Consider the following 22,848-nt stretch of genomic DNA (forward strand, 5'->3'; position numbering starts at 1 on the left):
TACAATCCCACATATTTAGATGACAATGTTTTCTTTCTTCTCATATTGTCCCATTTTTAAAATAAATAAATAAATAAAAATCATAGGTTTGGTTAGTGAAGGTTAGTAAGTGAGTTAAGCAAAAGTCTGTTGGACTAAAAAAAAAAAAAAAGCATCTGTGTGTATTATTTATAGTATTTATAGCAATAATAATATTTAGCATGAACACAGTAAGAGAACTGTTGGACAGATTTGAGGAAACCAAGTAAAATACTTTTTTAACCTTTGCAATAACAAATAAAGGATAATTATGGTACCAGAATCATACAACAGTATAATCACAAAACAAGTAAAATATGTATTACTACGTTTGACGGTCAGTCCTCTCACTGAATAACAAAGCAAGTTGGCTTAAAAATATAAGTGAAACATATTTGATTTTGTATCATTCTGTTTATTATGGTGTGAGAACATGACATTTCCAAACAAAAAATAAATAAATTAAGGGTTTTGATTATGACGTGTTTTTCAAATAATGAATTTGAATTTCAGTCTTTGTAAATGTATCAATTTTTTAAATTGGAACCACTTTTAAAAAATATAACTGGCGTCTGTGAAGGAAACCTGAAGAAACACGAGTCCAATATGTACTAATTTGGCCCTTAAATAACAACATGCTTTTATTATTTATATTAATTATTAGGATAAAAAGGTTATTATCAAGTCATGATGCAATATTTCAATGCGTTTGACATTTACATGTACTATAAGCTTATATATATATATAAGCTGTTTTTTTAAAGATATTTTATCTGTGTAAAGGAAACACACACCTTTTTACATTTACAATTTTCAAACTGAGAGTGAGTTTGTATACAAAGTAGAAACTAAGATTCCATCTCTCTACTTTGCTTAAGTAACTTTTGTTCAGAGTATTGACTATATAACACATTTAAAAAAAAAAATCACAGTCTTCTGGTATTTGGGGTGCTATTACAGCTCTGGGCCACAGGGGGGCATGTGGTTTTCATTTAGCTTCATTTGCTCAGCCCACCCCGTCCCCTACCTCACCCCACTAGTAAACTTTGATGGACACTCCGGGTTTGCTCCCTTTAAAGAACAGCCAGCTCACTCATTAGGGATGTCAATGACCAGCTCAGGCTCGTCTCCCTCTCCTCCTTCATCCCCTCTGTCGCTCTCTCCATCACTGTCGCACTCCTCCTCCCCTGCATCGCCGCTGAGCATCTGTCTGGGGACCCAGCTGAAGTGGCCACTGGCTGTGGGAGGAGCTGCAGAGGCTGATGGGTAACTACCACCCATTGGAGTGACAACCTGAAAGGAGCAGAATGTAGTAAGATATGTCGGGGGTGACACCAGGGTTGGGCTCAATTAAAATTGTAATTGCGTAATTGATAATTCATTACAATTATGATGTAATTATAAATGTAACCGTAATTGAAAAATTATGCTGCTGTTGTAATCATAATTGAATTGTTTTTGTTGTTGTATTTTATTCTCTTCTGGAAAGTTTGTTGTTGGGAGCTTGTAGCGTGAAGGTGTTTGAGGAGAGCCAGTGTCATGGACTGAGTTTCCTCATACTGAGATCAATTATGAGCATATATGCGTGCACATGTGCACTACCGGAAAATGAATTTTTGCTAAAAAAATAAATAAATTCAGTTTTGTTTATTTTTGTTTTCAAAGTGAATGGACACGCATTTTATTAGTTTATTGGATTAGGGTTTGGGTTAAGGTTAGTGTTTGTGTTAAGGTTAAGGTTAGTGTTTGGGTTAAGGTTAAGGTTAGTGTTTGTGTTAAGGTTAAGGTTAGTGTTTGGGTTAAGGTTAGTGTTAAGGTTAAGGTTAGTGTTTGGGTTAAGGTAAGGGTTTGGGCTAAGGTTAGTGTTTGTGTTAAGGTTAGTGTTTGTGTTAAGGTTAGTGTTTGTGTTAAGGTTAGTGTTTGGGTTAAGGTTAGTGTTTGGGTTAAGGTAAGGGTTTGGGCTAAGGTTTGAGTTAAGGTTAGGGTTTTGGTTAAGGTTAGGGTTTGGGTTAAGGTTAGGGTTTGGGTTAAGGTTTGTGTTAGGTTAGGGTTTGGGTTAAGGTTAGTGTTTGGGTTAAGGTTAGTGTTTGGGTTAAGGTTAAGGTTTGGGTTAAGGTTAGTGTTAGTGTTCGGGTCCTTGTCCCATTCATCATTTTCCTGAAAATTGCATCTAAATCCATTCATAACAGACTGACAGACATAAACGGAGGGTAAAACATAACCTTAACGCAATTATGTCATAATTGTAATTAATTATCAATTACACGATTACAATTATAACTGACCCCAACCCTGGATGACACAAAATAAAAAGACAAATGCTGCACAAATGATAGCAGCAAAATCCCTGATAGAAAAGAACTATTAGATATTAAGAGCAGGATGTGTATGAATAAAGAAAAAAAAAGATGAAAATTGCATGAAAAAAACAAACAGTACGATGCTTTGGAGCTTGTAAACAAAAATGAAACAGACATTTGGTTTCAATGTAGTTCACTCTCTCTTTTCTCCTCTCTCACCTTTCCCATGGTGTCTTTCTTGTTTTTTGGCGTCTTTGTTTTTCTCTCTTTCTTCATTCTTTCTGCTGATGGAGCCAAATACTCAGGTGGGAAGGGCATCTGCCCACCACACACACACACACACACACACACACACACACACACACACACACACACACACACACGCACGCACGCACGCCCCAAAACCAACCAAAACGTAGCACAACCACACACACATATTCATAAAGACAGTGGAAAAGACAGAGAGACACACAGAAAACACACAAACAACAAAATGAAAAATACAAAGATGTGGAGGGCATCATGAATCTTGAATAAAGGAAGTCAATGACATACATTTAAATTAAAATGAGCAGAAAATAATATTTTAAAAAATTAAAATCGTGAATGTGTTCTGATGGCTACATGAAAACAGCAGCAATGGTTGCAGATGGGTGTAGGAACAGAGGAAGAGAACTTACAGTGTTTAGATATGATCCTGGAGTGGACGACTGCAGTGGATTTACACTGGCACGAGACAACAGCGACAGATGAGAGGAGGACGAGGAAAGGCACGCCACAGGAATATTTCTACGCCTGAAAAGAAAAAAAATCAATGTGAGATCAAAGTTCATTTTCAGTGGAATAAATAATGCATGTGTGGACAAACCCTGCTTTATACTGCACTGATAAAAGGGACACGTTTTTTGTCCATTCACTTATTGAGATATATTTTCTGCTGTCGAGTATATATCATTTAAATCGGCTCAATACATTTCTGACAACCCATCTATTCTTAGAAGATTCATTTTTCAACAAAAAAAACAGTTTGTTACAATAAATGCAATTAAAAAATTTTAGTATAGAAAAAAAAACAACAGATTTAGGAAATTGATTTTATTAAAATGTTAATAAATGGAAATTATAGTAAAGCACAATGAATCAGATGTACTATACTATACTACATTTGCTATGGTTTGAAAGTTTAAAGAGAAGTATCTAAGTTTCTACACTCCACTGGTTGCATTCAGCATCGTCCTCAGGGCTCTAAAGTCAAAAATTTGGGAGCATGAAGAACTATTTGGGGGCATTGAACATATTTATTAATAGACAAAAACATGCAGCACCTCACACATTTGTAAATAGCATTTTCTCTGTGAAGTTAACACAAAGGATATTATTTGTAAGGGTAGTTATAAGCCCAGTTACAAACCACTTTTTGATTATTAATGATCATCGATGAAATTTTTGATCACTGCTGATTATTGATCTGCCCATGTAACATCAGTGAGCTGCTGATTTATTTTACTCCTCTTTTGAGTAACACCTCACAGCACCTTCAGTATCGTTTAGTGTAATGGAAATATCCCAATTAGGAGGACTAGCCTGATTTGTTTTACACTTTGAAATATGTAAACAATCTTTGGAAATTAAGAATAGATTCATAATTGTCAATAATAAAACCGTGGTTATTGATTGTTTTTTCTCCCCAGTTGTAAATGTTTTCTTATATTTTAACTTTTTTATTAATATACATAAAATATAAACCTATATATATATATATATATATATATATATATATATATATAATAAAACCGATACATTTTCCCAATTTCAATATTAAAAATAAATCTATTGTAAAAGTTCTCTTTATCAGAAATAAAAAAAGGTGATTTGGTCACAATCGATGAAGAAAAACTGTTAAAATAATATGCATTTATTTATGTTTTATTTATTATTGCAGTAAAGCAGCCTAATGTTATTTTATTGAAAGTGTCTGGAGGTACGTTAAACGTAGCCATAGTCCCCGGGACTATAAATACATTTCCAGTCTAAGGCGCCCCACTCTCCGCTAACATGGGTTCCGCTAATGTGGGTTCCGCTAATGTGGGTTCAAATCCCACATTTGACAAATAATTTTTTTCATTTTAACATATTTAACACGGCAAATTCCACCTTTACGAATACATATCTGACAAAAATAAACATTTTAGGGTTAGGGATAGAATTAGAGTTAGGGATAGGGTTAAAATTAAAGGGTTAGCGGGGTAGCTAAAAATAAATATGAGCTAAAAAACAAATGACATAACTTTCACGTGACCTAAACCGGCCAATGAGGGGTGCTGCGTATCCATAGAGTGGCAGTCTATGGAAACATTTAACGTACCTGTAGCCACGGCCTATTTTATTTCATTCTCTTTTTAGTTCACTGAGTAGATCTTACTGTGCTTTTATGCATTTTTAGATGCTATGACATAAACTCTGGGTTATGTGAAAAATAATAATACACACTAATTGGCACATTTTTTTTTTTTTTTTTTAAACTAATTTTACTTTGTGATTAGCTTTAATAATTGTTTGCAAGCTGCAACCCGCTACTAAGACCTACATATTTGAAAAATCTTGAAACACTGTCAAGTTATGCACACGAGATGCTAAGGTATCATTTATTAAAACTAAATTTCCCAGAGAATGTGATGTTCATCTCATTTCCCTGCAGCTTCTCTACAAAGTTAAGAAACATGTATGTTTGTTTCATTTAAGTCTTTTCATTGGCTAGAAATGATTGTTTTTGTCTAAAAAATTCTATATCACTCATGTTGCCGTATATTTGTTTATCTATTTACTTAAACATTCTTCTTACTTCTTTGCAACCTCTCGCTCTCGTTCTCTTTCGCGGGGTACCTCTCCTTCACTGTTATCCGAAGAAACTGTTGCTTCTGAATCTGGAAGAGAAGAATAAAAACTTAAGATAAGAGATTGAAAGTGTAAGGTGAGTAAGAAACACTGGAAAAGTCCCTCTCAGTAGTTCTAACTTGGAAAACACCAGGTTTCTTTTCGAGATCAAGTTATGGACAGAACAAGAATTTGCATTTGTGTCTCTATTGGACAAATCATCAAATTATCCTTTAACCTGCTTACCAGATTGTATCGTAGTATCGGCCTCGGAGCTTATTAGACAATTTGAGATTCTTTCTTACAAAAATAATATGGCACAATAAAACGAGGCTCTATTCAATGAAAAAGCAACATAAAGCGTCAAACTTCAATTAAGCTCATATATTTACTGTGACATTACTAATAAACAAGGCGGATATCCCACTTTTTAATGTTTTGTGTGTTACAACAATGAAGCATGTGACAAGGACATGAAAACAACAAATCTCACCCAAAACAAATATTTGGTTGGGAACGGTAGAGCAAACTTGATGTGATGAAAAAATGACATTAAATATTAAAGATAACTTACAAAAATTAATAAAAAAAATTACTCTCAAAAGAGACTAAGTAGTGGACTACATCAAAAGATGTGTGACAAAAAGGCACTCTTTTATTTATTCACAATTTATTTGCATGTATGCCTTTTAAACTTTTGTTTTGTCATTTTTTTCATTGTTTTCTTTGTTTGTTCTGTTCTGTTTTGTTTTGTACTGTTTTCTTGACATACTTAATTAATACATATATAAAAAGGAGTGTATTTTTTCAATGACAGTTTTCTGTGAATTTTTTTTATCTTATTTTTTGTTAATTATTGCAATAAAGTATTTAAAAAGTGTTTGCTATGACTGGTAACTGTTTATATTTACTAGTATCATCTATGGCAGGGGTTCTCAACTGGTCTCACCCTGGGACCCACATTTTACCACGGTCAAATTGTGACCCAGTTTTTTTTTTAGAATTCAACCACAAATTAATTTTTTTCTCAATTAGCTGTTTAAAACACACGTATATAATCTTTTTTTTAAAACATAAATCTCTATATTTTCCTGTGCAACATGCATTTCACAGCAAAGTTTCTTTCAAAATAAAAGACAAGTCCAACATGAGAGATATTAAGTATTAATTTATTTTTGACCAGCTGTCCGTGATCCACCCAGTACAGGTCTGCGACCCACTTTTGGGTCCCGACCCACCAGTTGAGAATCACTGATCTATGGAAATGTGTTAGTTTAAGTATGTTTATACACGTTTGATTAATGCTACCTGATGAATCTTCGTCCACTCTTTCATATTGCAACAACCTGTCCAACAGAAAACTGGAAAACAAACCAAAGGTGTTATTTATTATTCCCTTTATCAGATTTACATCCCAACCTTTAATTTAAATCCTGAACCCACCTTTTGTCTCTGGAGACTTTCAGGAGTTTTCTCTGAGCTCTCCTCAGTTCCTCCTGAAAGCATTCTTGCTCCTGGGAAGAAAAAAAACAATTATATTTTGCCACGTAAAATTCTGCCCCAGTAACAGACATTTAATCGGACTATGGTCACTAAAGTGCAAAGAACTCACATAAACGAGGAACTTCAACTTCCGTTTAAGGTTTTTGTATTTTCGCTTGTAGTCGACATCGACGTCCGCCTGTCCGTTCATCTCTAAAACACAACAAAACCACGAACCCAACATACAATCTGACATTGGTTAAAAATAAACACCTCTTCCTATGATATTTAAAAATCGAAGACTGTCGACAGTGTCACCAAATTTGAGCACATTGGGTCGGAGGCTAAACCATGTTAAGCTAAGCTAAACCATTCTGCCAGTAAAAATGTTATCTCAGGACGCTAGTTTGTTAAAGTTACATGGCTGTGACACAGTGGTATTTAGCATAACATACATACATTATATTCTTATGTATTCGTATAACATGTAAAACAGTTAGAGAAGATGTTTAATACCTTTAGCTTGTGTCAGTCTGTGCGACATTTTCTTTGTTTACATCCGTGACGTCATATTTACGCGTCGTGATCGCTCGGAGTTCATTTTTATTTATAGTTTTTAATTTGAAAAATCGCTTTGTGTTGCATATTTTTACCACTTAAATAACCAATAATTTCATGAAATTTTTTGATGAAGAAAAGCCCAAATATAAATATACTGCAAAAAGTAATGCATATATTTTCTTATATAATACACCAAAAGACCAATCATTCTTTAAATGTAGTCTTTTTAATCCCTTTTTAACACAATTTATACTTTGTTAATTCTTTTGTTAAATAAGTTTTCTCATTACGATACTGTTTGTTTCATTTCATATATTTATTATTTTGAAGATTTTGTTATTAATTGTGAAAATCAAAAATCAAGAGATCAATTACTGTCAAAATGCATTATCTTAATACTGGAAAATTATTTTGTAAAAAGATAACCCTAACCCTAAAACAGATAACTACACAACATATTGTAATGTTGTATCCAGTTGTTAAATCCTTAAACATTTACAGCTTAATTTTGACCTGTGACCATACCGAGTAAACACCTAAAAACTAAACTATAAGTCCTAACTATTTTTTTTTTTCTTTTTCTTCATTTCTATGATTCAAAACCTACAATTTTACAATTATTCGAGCAACAAACAATATCTGTAGTGTCAATATGTGAATTTGTTACTCTTCAAATGTATTGGAAGTGTTTGGGATGTAATAGAATTATAAATAGATTTAGAATCTTTATTGTGATTCCACAGTGTGCAATGAAATTCGGGTACTGTACCCACGTAAGGTGCAAATGGAGTTACACATCTATAATGTATGTCTGTATATGGAAATGTTCACGTTTGAGATTTGTGACATGCTCATCTGTAATGAATAGCATCTAAGCCAAACCATGCAGTGTAGTTTTTGTTTTCTGTATTATTATTTTTTAGGAAACTTTAAATCTGTGAGTGAGTGTTGATATCTGATTTTAATGCATTAAGAATTTTTATTACATCCCTTGGTGAGTGTTCATACTACAACGGACTCGAGTGTGGTGTCTGTTTACTTAGATTAAGAACCACAGGACACCATTATTGGAGTGTCTTAAAGCATCTCTTGTGGGTTTTTTCTATAATCCCATTGATTGTTTATGCTTTTCTTTTTGCTTCCCTACAAGCTACATATTGGTGTTTACAGTTCATTCGTGGGAAAGTGCAGTCACTTTCCAAGTCCCACCATTATGAATTATAGATGAAGAACATTTGCAGAGCTGCTGCTTCAGTGCACGTATTCTCAAAGCCCTCTGCCAGACCCAGCCTGAGTGGACGTTATGGGGTTGTTGAGCAGAGATCTGTAAAGTCTCAAAGATGGTTGAGAAACCCAGCGAAAAGTAAACACAGGAGGTGTGTGTATTGGCACTAGAATAGAGCTGATGTTATTGAAGGACATATTAATACCGACACTGCATTTAACAGAGGGCACTCCCTTAAAACTGCACTGCACGAAACCCGCATGAAAATCAAAGCCAATCAGCATCTTCTAAAGCAACATCCAGGCTCCACAGCTGGTGTGCTGCATCCTCTAGCCTTTCACAAACAGTAAAGAGCTAACCTGTAATAATAAACATCCTTTGTGACTCATTAATGGCAGGAACTGCCAACATGATATATAATATCTCCAGGCTGGCAGCCTTTCTCATTGTTTCCAGAGACACTGGCAGACAGAAATAGACTCTTCTATGTCTGCAGTCATAAATTGTCACTGCCAACTATCCGGCAAGCCCCCATGGCAGCTGCAGTCATCTGCAACTTCACAACCCCTTCTTTCATTAGTTACACTCGATGGATTCATATATTATCACGTCGAGCTGTGACTACTGATCTGAGCTTGTCAATATCTTTTTTTTCTGAGAATTTTTGGCTTGATTGTATGTCCTTGTTTGGTCACCCATGTTTTTACCGTTATTTCTTTCTTTAGCTGGTTGAATTGACATGTTCTTGTCACTGTTTGTTTTACAAGAGATTGCTTTAGGTCCTTGTTTTTGTTTGGAAGTCTGGGAATCTGGAATGTACCAAAATCACGACAAAGACACCAACAACAACTGCAATAAAAGCCTTCTGCGTGATCATAAGGTAAGTGACACGTTTTATGAGGTCCACCTGCTGCTGTGTGTGAGACAGCTGAGATAGTTCTTCTCTTACCGTGCAAATGAGGACGTTTAAAGGTTGAAATTCGATAGCAAAGCCACTTCTTATACCTGATATGTTTCATTAATCTTCCTTTAATCTAATCTCTGTGTGTGCGTGTGTTTTTTGTTTGTTTTTTTTTTTTACAGGAAAAACTTATCCAGGCTATTAAAAGAATCAAGCATGAGGTAGATGTTTGCAAAGACGCTGAGAGAGAAACGTACATAGATTCAGTGGAAGTCGAGGTACTGTGAATGACTACTTTTCCACTAAAATACATATGTCACATAAATACATTTCGTTCAGAGCTTACAAAGGTCATCACCGATCTTATTTACCCTTTAAAAAAAACATTTAATGCTTTCAGACAGAAATGTGTTTTGGTTTTGTTTGTTTTGGTATCAGGACAGGTTCAATGAACTGGAACGGGAAATCAGAGCAGAATTTCAGAACCTCCATCGTTTCTTGGATGAAGGAGGAGAGTAGAGACCTGGAGCGCCTCGAGAGGGAGAAACAGAAGCAATTAAAACAGCTAAAAGAGAGGGAGAAGAAGATAGCCCAACAAGGCAAGGACCTGGAGAGAGGGATGATGGTACTGAACAATAAACTAACTGAAGACGACAGTCCCAAACTGCTCAAAGTGAGAAAATATGAAGCTATACTTGTTTTGTTACATCTGAGGGGTTAGATTTCTTTTGTTCTGATGCAGATTAGGTATACATAGTTCCATAATTCCATTTAACCCCACTCTAGCCAAAGTGACCATCTAAGATGACCTCTGCAAACTACGATACTGAAATGTCAAGGATTGTAACATCAAGTCCTACTATGGATTCTATAATAAAGCAATCAGGGTTGGGGTCAATTATAATTATAATTGCGTAATTGATAATTAACTACAATTGTAATTTTAAAAATCTGTTGCTGTCATAATCATAATTAAATTGTTATTGAGCTGAGATAATTGACTTGTAATTGTAATTTCCACAAAAATTCTATAAAAAATGTAAATTTTAATTTAACGCAAAACTGGGGAAGAATGTTAATTAAAATTAAATTGGGCTTTAAGCCTTTATTGTCATGTATATGTGTTACACATATATTGAAATTTGTCCTCTGCATTTTAACCCATCCCTGAGGAGCAGGCGGCAGCCATTTTGCGGCGCCTGGGGAACAGTTCGGGGTTAAGGGTTTGAACCGGGAACCCTCTGATTACAAGGCCAGCGTTACCGTTCTAAGTACAGTTCTACACATATGTAGTCAACAATTATTAAGATATGTATCATATCAATCTTTGCCACATTTTACCATTTTCATTGATTAGGAAGTCTATCAAGGAAATCAATAAATAGGAAAGAAATTAGATGATAGATATTTGTTTTCATTGTAATTCTACAGCTGATTTAGGACCTGTTATTATAAGAGATGCTAACAGAAAGCTAACACAAGAGGAAGGTTAACTTTTATTACGTTATTTATTTCAGGCTCAGTAATGTGATTAATTGTAATTGAACTTTAGTAATTGCCATTCTGAGCATAAAAAAATAATTTTAATTTAAGAGTAATTGGGAAAAAAAAAGCTGGTCACTGTAACATAATTAAAATGTAATTGAATATGGGTAGTTGAAAACATAATTGTGGCTGAAAAATGTAATTAACCCCAACCCTGAATACATTAGTTATACAGGTACTGTGATGTTTCTTAGTTTTGATGCTGCATCTGACTGTTGCTGTTAAGCAACCGCAGGCGTGTATTGACACAACGGTTTGGAGGCTTGGTTTGGAAAGTCAAAATCAATTTCTAATTTAAAAGCAAGCGCGGAAAAGATGCTATTGCATTGGTCAGCATTTAAGAAACTGCGTGATGATGCAGAGTACGCATGCCATTTAAATAATGCCACAAATTTTGTTTTGCTTTTCCCATTTCAGGAAATACAGGATCTCATAAAAAGGCAGGTTTTTTCATTGTGTGGTTTTAATCACCCTAATGAGTGTTTTTATTTCACTGTCCCCACCTTTTCCTTCTGAAACTATCAATCATGTGTGAATGTATGCATGGGATCAGTCAATCTTTCCTAGCCTCTCTGTGACGTTGTCTGATTGAGTGATCCAACCATTCATCATTCAGCCATCCCTCATCCCGCTCTCTCTATAAGCAGGTCTCAGGTCAGCTTTGTTCCTCCACCAGAAGTAGACGCAGAGGTTCGCTCTGGTCAGTTTGTGGGGCCCATCCAGTACAGAATATGGAAGCACATGAAAAACTGCCTCTACCCAAGTATGTTTACATTATTTGTTTTCTTTTTAGAAATCAAGTCAATCAACAAAGAAAAAAAAACTCACTGCAGTTCCTTTTTTAATTGCCTGTAGATGTAACATCTATGACCCTGGACCCAGAAACAGCCCATCCTGCCCTGTCCTTGTCTCAGTCGGTGCACGTCAGTTTGGTTTGAAGAGGATAAAGACATAACCGGCTGCACAGCTAACCCACGACGGTTCCATTATTATTACTGTGTGCTGGGACACCAGCGTCTGTTTTCTGGCCGACACTATTGGGAGGTGGAGGTGGGCGGCAAAACAGCCTGGAGACTCGGGGTAGCAAGAGAGGGACGTCCCTAGAGGGGAGATGGATGCTACAGGAACATCCAACGGCCTCTGGACACTGGCCCTAAAAGGTGGGTCAGTCGTAGCCTGCACTGACCCAAACCCCACCAAGGTCACCGTGTCTCTACGCCTTGTTCGCATTGGCATCTTCTTAGACTGTGAGAAAGAGGAGGTTGACTTTTTTATAACGCCGTGACCATGGTCCACAATTTACACCTTCTCCATGGAACCAATCACAGTCCCTTTATTTCCCTTCTATAACCCATGTGATGCAGATGATGGAAAGAACGTAGCGCCAATGAAAGTTTTTACTCCTGTCCTGTAAAAGGCTGTTGTTCCCCTCATTTGTGTAACAATGTATGCTGATGACTCTCCTCTTTGTTTGGTTGAACATGTTATTTGTATTCAATCTTGCCAGAAATTGAGTTGGTTTTTTGACTTGATAAAGTGCAAAAAAAACAACAACATAAATTTAGCAAAACCTGTATTCTGTACTTGCTCTTCATGTACTATTGAAGGTGTTGATGTTGAAACTGCAACTGATGGGCAGTGTTTCCAACCAGTGTTTCCAACGTAAAGAACAGATTTGTGCATATTTGGATTATTTGAAGGCTATTTTAATATGTAGCCTATATGTCTCTTGATTAAAAGCTGTTCATTTTTGTTTTTGCAGCTCCAAATCGAACAAAATCCACATATTTTAATTTAAAAACCTAACATTTCACATAAGAAAGCGTGAAGGAAAAATACCCTTTTAACAGGAAGAAACCTCCAGCCAAATTGGACTGAGAGGTGACAGACCATCTGCTGGACTGGTTGCAACCAAAAATTGGTTGAGTTAATTTACAAATTGTGAGGTAGTTTAAAAAAAAATTATATTATTAAGTAATTTCATTTTATCTTATACTTGTATGAGATAATATTTTTATACGTACCACCAATATGTAAAAAGAAAAAGTAAAGGACCACGTGAGACCAAAAAGTAAGGCCATAATTTGTAGCAATCCTGAGTCTTCCAAGTTTTAAAGCAAGTGGAATCCACATTATGCTGTTACCTTTGGCCTGGCTGTTCTTATTTATATCCCTACCATGACATGCCAGGGTGAAGCCATGAAAGCCCAAAGGAAGACAATGTCCATAGTGAGGCCTGATATGTGACAGAGGCGCGTGATACATGCAATAAATCATTCTGTAGTGACTGGGACAGAAAGAGAACTCAGACATCAGATATACTGAGTGTGTTGTACAAACAGGCAGAAAACACGACAGCATGTGACACTGACTTTTATTTTTAGTATTCCTTTAGACATGAAATAAAGAAGCTTTAGAAAAATCTGTGATAGGTTGTAAGAGACCACGTTGGATGTTCGGCACAGGCGATCAGAGAGGTTGAGAACACAGCCACACTTTAGAAACGACAGGAGGCCTTTCCTCTCATGGAAAACACTCAACTCCCTCTTGCATGCCCCGTTAGATTTGAGAATTCTGGTCCCACCAAATCAAGCCTTGCTTGAAATTTATGAATGAGGAAATCAACCGTCTGCATTCTCACCATTCCTTTTGTGCCTTTTCGCACATACAATCACTATTAATGCTCATTTTAGCTTGACATTCATATCATTTTAAACTGCTTTTTTCCCCCTTTCATCTGAACAATAACAAGCTCAGCCATTTGCAACAAACTATGCTACAACATGATAATAAAAACAAACTGTCGTACATGGAACAGCCTAAGTTCACAACTCAATCCAGCTCCTTCCTTAAAATTGTGCACTTTAAATTATATTCTTTCTTTCACAATCAGTGGTATCACCATTCATTTGGCTCTGCAACCAAGACATATGGGCCCAAACGAAGGAGTGTATGACAGAATATCGGCTAATATAAACTATAAGGCAATAGAACCAAAACAGGGGTCAATCAAACATCCTCATTTGTAGTGACCATCACACTTGACATGAGTACAGAAACAATTCTCTTACATATTGTAAGACAAGGGGGAAACAGGCACGTAGAAACTTTGCTCACAACAGATCACGTGTATAGAAGTGTTTTTTTTTTTTCTTACTTTATACAAACTGTTCTGCATATTTAAAACACACTAATAAATATCATAGTGTTGACAAAAACACAGAAAACCCCATCCTGTGATGATGGACACACACACACACACAAAATAACAGCCTGTGGACATGCTGCAGGTAATGCATCACTGGATGTTGGTTAATCCTTTTATTATTACAACGTGTAAATATTGTGCGATATACAAGAGTGTGAAATTATAACTTGTTATAAGGAATAAGTACAAGTATGTTTAGCAATACCAATTAGTTCAGGAATTTCAGTAGATATATATATATAGTTAATAGTGGATATATTTATATATTCTATACAGTATATTAGATCAAGGGATGATGAGGAATTCTTATTAGTTTTCTTTATTAACAAGTAAATACAAGAACTTGTCTATACATAACATTAAGTCAGAATGGGGTTAAACTGACATGCAGTATTTACAAAGTGTGTTTATATCTGTATTAAGATCAGTGTTAGTAATGTTAAAGGAGACCCTACTTTCCCCCATGGATCCCCTCTATACTGTCATGCATTTCCCTATATAAACCTATAATTCATGAGTTTTTACATTGACCATGCGAGATTGAGATTGAGGCACAAAAAATGCTTTCTGTCTTTTTTGTTTTAAAAATTGCGGTATCTAAGTATCAAATCTGACATCTAAAATCTAACCATTATGGCTTGTTTTAGATACTGACATGACATTGTATTGTGTTAGAAAACATTGTTCAGTTTTCAATGAAAGCGCTGCAGAAAGGTCAGTGGATGCTATGGACATTTGCCTTTACAAGCTGTTTGTTTTGTGCTTATTTTAAAGGCTTTTGTCGATTTGAATTCAATACTTAACAGTCATTTATTTGCCTGCAGTAAGCTTTGGACATGCATCAGCACACCTCCTTTATTTAGAGTCAAATTATATTGAGGCGTGGCTTGACGTTTAAAGTCAGTCAAAACCCACACAAACACACATACACCAGATTTAGAGTCTCAAGTCCAGACAGTGTGTGTCAGTGACATTTATATAGTTTTATACTTTCGTCGAGCCAAGAGGGGCAAAGAGAGCATCTTGAAGCTATTCTTTAATAGTACCGGACTCAGGGGAAAATGTATGAGAGAAAAAGGATCCCACTTTAATTATATAGGGTTAGTGTTAAAATTCAGTTTAAAAATGGAAAGTGAAAACAAATAAAACGGAAGGAAAATGACAATAAATGAACAAGAAGGAAATGTAAATTTGGCACTGACTAAAAGACTAAATCCAACCACAAAAAATGCCTTTTTCTATGGGAGAAGCATCCGATTGAATTATTAATTGTTTTTAATCAAAGAGCCCATTACTGACTGGGAACAAAGGATGTCCAAATGAGCATATTTCTAATTATGAGTTGTAGAGACTTTTATGGAGTCACTGGGAGACAACATTGCTTCAATTTCCGGATTATTCAGCATTGATCACTATAATTATCTACTATAATCCAAAGGGAGGGTGAATCTCACACATGAGACATTGATAGCAGTGTTTGTGTTATTAGTAGAAGTGCTGTGAGATTTTTTTTTTTTCTCTAATAAAACAGGTGAGATGACGGTGGGCTGTGATGTTAAGCCTCCAGAGTACATTTTTGTTTTTCTATGTACTGACAAGCTCAAGCATCCAAAATCAATTTAGATCACATAAGGGTATCTGGACAGAAATGTTGTAAACCTGTCTGAATAAAGGCCTTACGTGGAGTCTACATTTCAGTCGTAAACTCTGCAAAGACTTTAATATTTGCAGAATGGCAGTTTTTACAGAAAAGTAAGCAGGTGTGTACAGCTAAAACGTTTACCAATCAACTGCCCTGTTTGTTTGCACAGAATGAGTTAATATTAACAAGGTAATGCTCAGGCATTAGTTGTGGTAGCTCTAAATTGGTGTTTTTAAGAGGCATTTGATTGTCTGTGGGTGGTGATAAGTGGAGGAGAGCAAGAGGCGGGGCCTACTTTGTGGGGATTTATTGTTAATTTCTCAGTTGGTGGTGGTTGTATCCTCAGTCGCAATAGAATCTTTGCTGGCTTCAAGTACCGCACCACCAGATTTCAGCTCCACTTCAGGGCTTTTTGGTGGAGCTGCTTTAGGAGCAGAGCCTAGTTTTGAATCCACACCTGGTTCTGGTGTACCGTTGGTGATGGGTTCTGGTGTGGGTTGGTTTAAGAGGTTCGGGTTTGGGGTTTAGGGGGCTTTTACTTACAGGTGTAGAAGTGGGAGCCTTGGGAGAAGCAGGCTTTAGCTCAGGACTCGGACTGGGTGCTTGTGGCTTTGGCTCAGCTGGACTCAGACCAGCTTTGGGTTCAGGGCTTGAGGCTGGGCTTAGTTTGACGTCTGCTGTTTTAGGCACATCCAGCTTCACATCCGAAGGCTGATCAGGGGTTTTTTTTGTCTCGGGGGCTGGGCTGACTTTAGCTTTATATACAGGACTGTGCTTATTGTCCGTAGCTGGTGGAGCACTGGGTTTTGAGTCAGCAGCAGGCGAAGGAGTTGGCATGGGTTCAGGTGCTGAGATGGTTGCGTCCTCAGAGTCAGGGATCTGATCGGTGGCATCAGTGTCAGTGTCCAGAGGAAGGGCAGTGTTAAAGCCAACGCCAGAATCACTGGTCTCTAGGTTTCCAACCCCAACCTCTTTAGAAGAAACTTCCAGACCCTGCATGTGTTTGAACGAGAAAACGAGGGAAGGAATATTTGTAACTATAACAATCATCTAGAAGAGAATAATCATCAGTGTTTTTTGGACAAATTGCAGAGGGAGGATATGACAGGTGTTCAAATAAACTGGAGGATTAAAATTAGAGTAAAACAGGAAAAAGCGGCTGTAATGCATTGCAGGGCTTCAATGAACTGAACTCATAGCATTGGCAAACACAAATGTTGTCAGCCTTGATTTGGAGGAACACAGTTGGAGTAGACCTGAGGTTTTCTGGGAGATAGTTTCAAATATTTTGTGCATACAAACTGAAAGCTAATTTATTCTTTTATTTTTATTTTTGGTAAATATTACACTGATAAATCCCAGAAAACCTAAAAGGTCAAACCAGTGAAAAACCGAGCAGGTATAACTTGACCCTAAACCGTTCAAAAGCTCTATAAAACAATAGTTAAATCAATTCATTCTTTATTTCACATGAAGCCATTGCAAAGAAAAGACCTGGATGATGTAATCCACTTTCCTTGATCTTAGTGAGGACTCTAGCAGTAGCGTTCTGTATAAGGTGCAATATTCTAAACGTAGAAGACAGCATAAAAACACCATTAAAACCTCTGAATGATAAAATTTAAATGAAAAAACATGTAGTGCAATGTCTCACTTTGATGTCCACCTCAGTGCTCTGAGACTTCTCTGTGGTGTCGGCCTGGAATGCTTGGATTCCTCGCTCAGTTTGGTGATGTTTTTCACCACCTGTGCAAATGCGCAAAAATTTAAAATGAAAAACTTGAATTGCATACAACATGCATTATCATCCAACTACCTGTCGGAAGGCCTCTCCTTCATCCTCTTTTCCTGCATTCTGAGCAATTTTTTTCCAAAGCTGCAGATCTCTTGGCTCTTTCTTTATTTTGATCAGGCAGGACAGAAGACAAACCAAGAGAAGGAAAGCCAGCAGGACCGACAGGGCAATAATAGCCACATAGAGGAGACCTCCAGTTTGTAAGCTTGATAGAGGCGTTGAAAAGCAAGAGAAGGACAAAACAAAGGGATGAAATCTTTAGAACTTCCACTTATGCAATGTATCACAGATTCCACAATAAGTTCCTGGGCTTTAAACTTTCAGTCGCTCTTTGCTTCAATTTTTTCTTACGTTCAAGCACCAGATGAACGGTGGACACAGTAAATCCCCGCATGTCCGTAATTTTGAACTGGCCTGCGTCTGAGCTTTTGACCTGATCCAGATAAACCACTGAACCATCCAGTGAGAGACGGTCCTGCAGACCCAGTTCGGTTTGGACCTGCAATGAGGAAATTCTTTAGTTAAGAAGGTTTAACCATATCATTATTACCACGACACAAAAAACCATAATCCTAGCACATCTACAGCAATTAGAATATTTAACTTAATTATCTTACTAATATAGCGCAGATAGTCAATCAGTAACTTGGTGCAGCTTTTGTAGCTCATGGTTCCCTTGTTACAAGCCTCGCAGTATTTTCACATGACATTAACTTTGGTGGCTGGTTTGATCAAAGTTTAAAACATATTTACAACACTTTTAAAATTGACTAACTACTGTACAGGCTACATACAAGCATACATCTGCAGCTACCATATACTTTTTTTGAATCTGTGAGTTTCATAGACATGACAAAAAGAACAGTCCACCTTACATCTGTAAACTCTCCATTTTCCATCAGGAGACGAGGAGTAAGGTCAGAGCTGGGGGTGTAGTAGAGGTGGACCAGTGCCTTGCTCAGTATCAAGTTGATCTTCAACCTTTTACCGAACTGCAGGGTCACAAAGTTGTGGTGCTCTGAGAAAGATGGAGGAAAGGGAGGACACTTAATAAATACATCACAGCTCTGTTTACAGGCCTGTGGATCATCTAAAGTGCATTAGCCTACAAGAACCCATTAACGAAACCATTATGACAGACAAGTGCAGCATTAAAACAGGGTGGAAGAAAAGAGCAACATCCTGAATGAAAGCCATGATGGTTAGAAGCGAGGAACACGGATTCAACAAAAACAAAAGTAACCGCCATCACTTGCATTCTCACCTTTGACATTGAGACACTCTTTCCTTTGAATTAGACCTTTATTGTCCCAGATGGTGTAGCTGCCCTCATCGGCACCTGTGACAGTTTTTAGGGTGACGTAACGTTCGCTGACGCTAATGCGGCCACGGTAGGCCTCTGGGGACGTCTCTGTCGTGGTCAGCACCACCAGAGCTGGTCTAGAGACAGGGACGTACCAGAGGATGATCTTTAAAGGTGAAACAGTCTCATTTGTACACCAAGAAAATGAAAAAAGATGAGATTACTTGGATGTCTGGTTGGCCTCAACAGCAAGGGGCCGATACTCAACGGTAATTGGACCAATAATCCCGGTTAGAGGTATATGGTAGTTGTCTCCATATTTTATAATTTGTTCATTGGTACAATCTAGGAGATAGAAAGCAAAGTAAAAGATCATAAGGTCATTGTAGGACAGAAGAGAAGGAGTGAAGAAGATAGAGGCAGATGTCCTGAGTCAGGAAGCTACTAAAAAACAGGACAGACTGCAGAGAAATGAAGCAGCAATGATCCAAAAATATCAGGCTAGCAGGAATAAAAGAGGTAGATGTGCACACATGGTTAAAGAACAGAGGCAAGGACACAAAAAGACAAGAAAACAGGAAGAAAAAGAGGAATGGGAGGCATTGGATTGTGGCTAAAAGCAACATAATTACTGCCTGACAGCTCCACCATACACTTACATACTGACAAGTTACACACACACACGCGCACACACACACACCTCTTTATCACCCAACAGCACGTTGCACCCTCCATATGTCACTGTATTTGCTTGTTTCTGTACTAAAGTAGCATTTGTCCACACTGGGTTTGAGAAAATAATTGGGCTCAAGGCAAATCATGACGTAATAACGAGTAATAATGGTTATCAGCGACGGTGGATTTAATCTGCATTCAGAAGTGGAAGACATTTAATTTCCTTGTTTTCCTATAGAAAGTGTCATCTCAGCCTCTGCACCTGCTTTTCCTTTACAGAGTAGCAGGGGTTACTAGATTATCCAGGTTGACAATAGGCTCATGAGGAAAACTAGACACTAGTCACATAAGACAGACACACATGATTAAACAATTTGTAGGATTCAAGGGAATGAGTTGAAGGGAATGAGCTGACAGGAGTTGAAGTGGTAGTGTAGGGATGGCTGAAACTCAGCAACCATAAAGCTGCAGTTTTTGTGGAGTATTCCAAGCCAGCAGTAATTTGTTTTTTTCCAAGAAATTAAGCTTTGTTTATTTATAGAATTATATTTAACCTTTATATTGTTCCTAAAAGATAAATTGCAAAATGTGTGGATAGAATTCTTTGATGCAAAGTTCAAGAGGCTCTTATGGTGTGTGTATAGTTGGGACTCCAGTGGGTTTCCTTACCTCTGACTATGAGCCTAATACGCTTGACATCCTCTGGGGTGTCGGGATTCCTCAAGGTGTACACCCCCTCGTCTCCCTCACCCACGGACTCCACTACAAGGTGGCTGAGTTTCCGGTTGAGTTTGACCCGGGGGTTGATAGTTGTGGCGCCCCTCATCAGGACCACTTCAGGTGAATTATAAGCAGACTGGTTGCGAAACATGACCTCCACTGTAAGCGAGGGCAGCTGGATGTGCAAATCCTCCCGTAGGAACAGGGTCAAGGAATCCTCATCATCTAGATCATAGTATGAAGGACAAACTTTAATTGTAGAGCTTAGTACATATAGCTGATGACTTCAACTTAAAACACTTTTTAAAAAACTTTTTACCTTTAATTGGAGCAGAAAGAACTACAAAAAAAAACAAACAAACAAAACATTCATTAGTATACTTTAGCTGACCAAATTAACCTGGACAGTGCACATTATTTATTATTAGCAGTGCCCCCTGAGGGCTATTTATGCAAAATTCCATAACTATAATGGGTTTAAGTATTGATGAAAAAACATACATCATTGCCTGAGCGTACCTGTGCTGATCAAAACACCAAGCGTGATAATGCCGACTGTCAACATCATGGCTGATTTGTCCATACCTAAAAAGAAAAACGTGTCAGATTTTCTCTGTAAATAATTCAAGTGTTATACATACTATATGTACAGGAATATATTAAATCATCTTTGTTTATCACAACCCATGATTAAATATTCAATAGTAGTCGATATTCAGTTTGCAATACATATTTACAGTACGTACATGTAAATACATAACAACAAAAAAACATATTTTTTGGTAAGAAAACAAGACAAAAGAAGGTTGGAAAAATAACCATTCTTTTGTTTGACTTTATACCACTGGATAGAATTAAAAACTTACCTTTTCAACTCGATAGGAATACAAAAAATTAAAAACTAACCATAACAATCTGGTGTGTAGTAAATTGCGTGGATTTTTTTAACTGACCTCCCTGTTGTGATACCACTCATACCCACTACGATACATCTTGTGGCGTTTTAACATCACAATATCTCGTTGCACAATATATATCTTCCTACTTTTCATATGTATATGCAGTATGAATCCTCAATAATCGAAAACTGTTTGTAATCCCTAATGATATAAAATGCTTGTTTTCACCCAATAGGGTAAATCCTCCTTTAGGTGTGAAACAGCCAATTAATTGCTTAAATATAGATATTCATTGACCTCTAATTGAGCCAAAGTTTCCAAATTTATCAAAAAATTTATCAATATTTTTTAAATAATCTTGCTAACATGTGCAAAAGCATTTACACACCCGCTGACCCCTGGAAAAACATTAAATCAATTAGTTAAATAGAATAAAAGACATTTAAATCCAATACTGTAAGAGCTGAGTCATTCAGTAATGTCACTGTCAATACTGAGAAGTGTAAAATTTTCCACAGTGTCGACATGAAAATGACTAACATGCACTTTGGTGCCATCATATCCTCTGAGAGGAGTTATCCTGAAGTGACCTATCATGATCTTCCCAACACAGACACAGACTGCAGCTTTACCAAAAACAAATATTCTAATATTTAGTATTGGTCAACTATAAAGAGAGATCATTTCTGCAATAATCAGCTTCAATTTACAGTTTCTGTAACTGATGGTGCACTGAAGGTGTGAGTGATTGTGAAACATCAAGGAGTGATTCACTGTTGAAAGCACAGGAAACCCCTGTGGGGATTACGGTTGGATGGTGCAGAATTTAGGTCGCAGAAGGCCAAGGTTATCGATATGCATGCGGAACACCAACCTCATCATAATTGTATGAATGTGTCGCATTAACTGAACTGTAAACATCTGTGTATAAAGAGAGTTATGGGACAATATTATTTGTCTTTCTTTCTTCTTTTATCTGTGTACATTTAAATTGAACTTGTTCTGCTTTTTTTTTTTTTTTAGAACTTTATTTTTCTCTTTTTAGTAACAAACATGAGAAAACATGGCAATGCAAGAAAAAAATATAATATAAAAATAAATAAATAAGGAAAAACATGTTGGGTCTCAGAAAACCAAACAAAGCTGACATGAGACAAATAAACAAATAAAAAGACGGGCAACTGTAACGTTGTAGTTAAAGCCTCCATTCAATAGACCGCCCTCACTTTTTGTTTCCACTGTTCCACCGTTGGTGGCTGTGAATTCCTTCACTTTATTGTCACCATTTTCCTAGCAGTCATCAAGAGTATATGTAGCCGGTGCTTTTGATCTTTTGTATACATGTTTTCAGGAGTCAAATCAAAAGAATCTGGCTTGTCGTGTACAGTAAATCATCTCCCATAACTTTATTTATCTCCATTTTTACACCCCTCCAGAAAGGAATCAAAATTGGTCAGTCCCAAAATATATGAGGATCGTCACCAACCATTCCACACTCTCTCCAACAAATTTAGAAACCACCAAATGTGCGTTAAAGAACCTTATCTTTGTCTTCCAATCAAACTCCTTCCACATCTTACTATTAATTCCTTTATGGCAACCACTACAAATTGTTTCCCACGCTCCATCTTCTATTATCAGATTCAGCTCTAGATTCCATTTAGTTTTGATGAAATGAGTATTGTCCGATGTATCCAGTA

At 36.8% G+C, this 22,848-nt stretch overlaps 3 protein-coding genes across 3 annotated transcripts; 1 reads left to right on the top strand and 2 right to left on the bottom strand.

Annotated features, from left to right (window-relative positions):
* Positions 1-1,041: 1,041 nt before the first annotated feature.
* On the bottom strand, positions 1,042-7,267 carry LOC114478289 (INO80 complex subunit E-like). The gene is made up of 8 exons (XM_028471268.1): positions 7,191-7,267; positions 6,805-6,887; positions 6,636-6,706; positions 6,501-6,553; positions 5,161-5,242; positions 2,999-3,113; positions 2,538-2,636; positions 1,042-1,311 (listed from the first exon to the last, which is right to left on the bottom strand). The coding sequence occupies exons 1-8, from the start codon at positions 7,216-7,218 to the stop codon at positions 1,108-1,110; spliced, it is 735 nt and encodes a 244-aa protein (XP_028327069.1). The 5' UTR covers positions 7,219-7,267; the 3' UTR covers positions 1,042-1,107.
* Positions 7,268-9,809: 2,542 nt separating this feature from the next.
* LOC114477837 (zinc-binding protein A33-like) lies at positions 9,810-11,844 on the top strand. Its single transcript, XM_028470474.1, has 4 exons — positions 9,810-10,034; positions 11,324-11,346; positions 11,554-11,669; positions 11,762-11,844. The coding sequence occupies exons 1-4, from the start codon at positions 9,810-9,812 to the stop codon at positions 11,842-11,844; spliced, it is 447 nt and encodes a 148-aa protein (XP_028326275.1).
* Positions 11,845-16,182: 4,338 nt separating this feature from the next.
* Positions 16,183-20,836, bottom strand: LOC114477838 (uncharacterized). Its single transcript, XM_028470475.1, has 10 exons — positions 20,769-20,836; positions 20,569-20,589; positions 20,199-20,474; positions 19,079-19,199; positions 18,816-18,991; positions 18,427-18,569; positions 17,903-18,050; positions 17,715-17,756; positions 17,411-17,502; positions 16,183-16,749 (listed from the first exon to the last, which is right to left on the bottom strand). The coding sequence occupies exons 1-10, from the start codon at positions 20,830-20,832 to the stop codon at positions 16,183-16,185; spliced, it is 1,650 nt and encodes a 549-aa protein (XP_028326276.1). The 5' UTR covers positions 20,833-20,836.
* Positions 20,837-22,848: the final 2,012 nt, after the last annotated feature.

This window comes from Gouania willdenowi, chromosome 16 (assembly GCF_900634775.1).
Source record: "Gouania willdenowi chromosome 16, fGouWil2.1, whole genome shotgun sequence".
NCBI lineage: Eukaryota > Metazoa > Chordata > Actinopteri > Blenniiformes > Gobiesocidae > Gouania > Gouania willdenowi.

What these genes read in the sequence shown, in the direction of transcription:
- LOC114478289 (XM_028471268.1), bottom strand. Translation starts at nt 7,218, where the DNA reads ATGTCGCACAGACTGACACAAGCTAAAG. An exon ending in CAGACTGACACAAGCTAAAG is followed by an intron (nt 6,888 to 7,190) that starts GTATTAAACATC and finishes GTTGTGTTTTAG; the next exon opens with AGATGAACGGACAGGCGGAC. An exon ending in AGTGGACGAAGATTCATCAG is followed by an intron (nt 5,243 to 6,500) that starts GTAGCATTAATC and finishes CTTCTCTTCCAG; the next exon opens with ATTCAGAAGCAACAGTTTCT.
- LOC114477837 (XM_028470474.1), top strand. Translation starts at nt 9,810, where the DNA reads ATGAACTGGAACGGGAAATCAGAGCAGAATTTCAGAACCTCCATCGTT. An exon ending in ACAGTCCCAAACTGCTCAAA is followed by an intron (nt 10,035 to 11,323) that starts GTGAGAAAATAT and finishes TTCCCATTTCAG; the next exon opens with GAAATACAGGATCTCATAAA. An exon ending in ATACAGGATCTCATAAAAAG is followed by an intron (nt 11,347 to 11,553) that starts GCAGGTTTTTTC and finishes CTCTATAAGCAG; the next exon opens with GTCTCAGGTCAGCTTTGTTC.
- LOC114477838 (XM_028470475.1), bottom strand. Translation starts at nt 20,832, where the DNA reads ATGGACAAATCAGCCATGATGTTGACAGTCGGCATTATCACGCTTGGT. An exon ending in AGAGTGTCTCAATGTCAAAG is followed by an intron (nt 18,570 to 18,815) that starts GTGAGAATGCAA and finishes CATCTTTCTCAG; the next exon opens with AGCACCACAACTTTGTGACC. An exon ending in AAAATGGAGAGTTTACAGAT is followed by an intron (nt 18,051 to 18,426) that starts GTAAGGTGGACT and finishes TCCTCATTGCAG; the next exon opens with GTCCAAACCGAACTGGGTCT.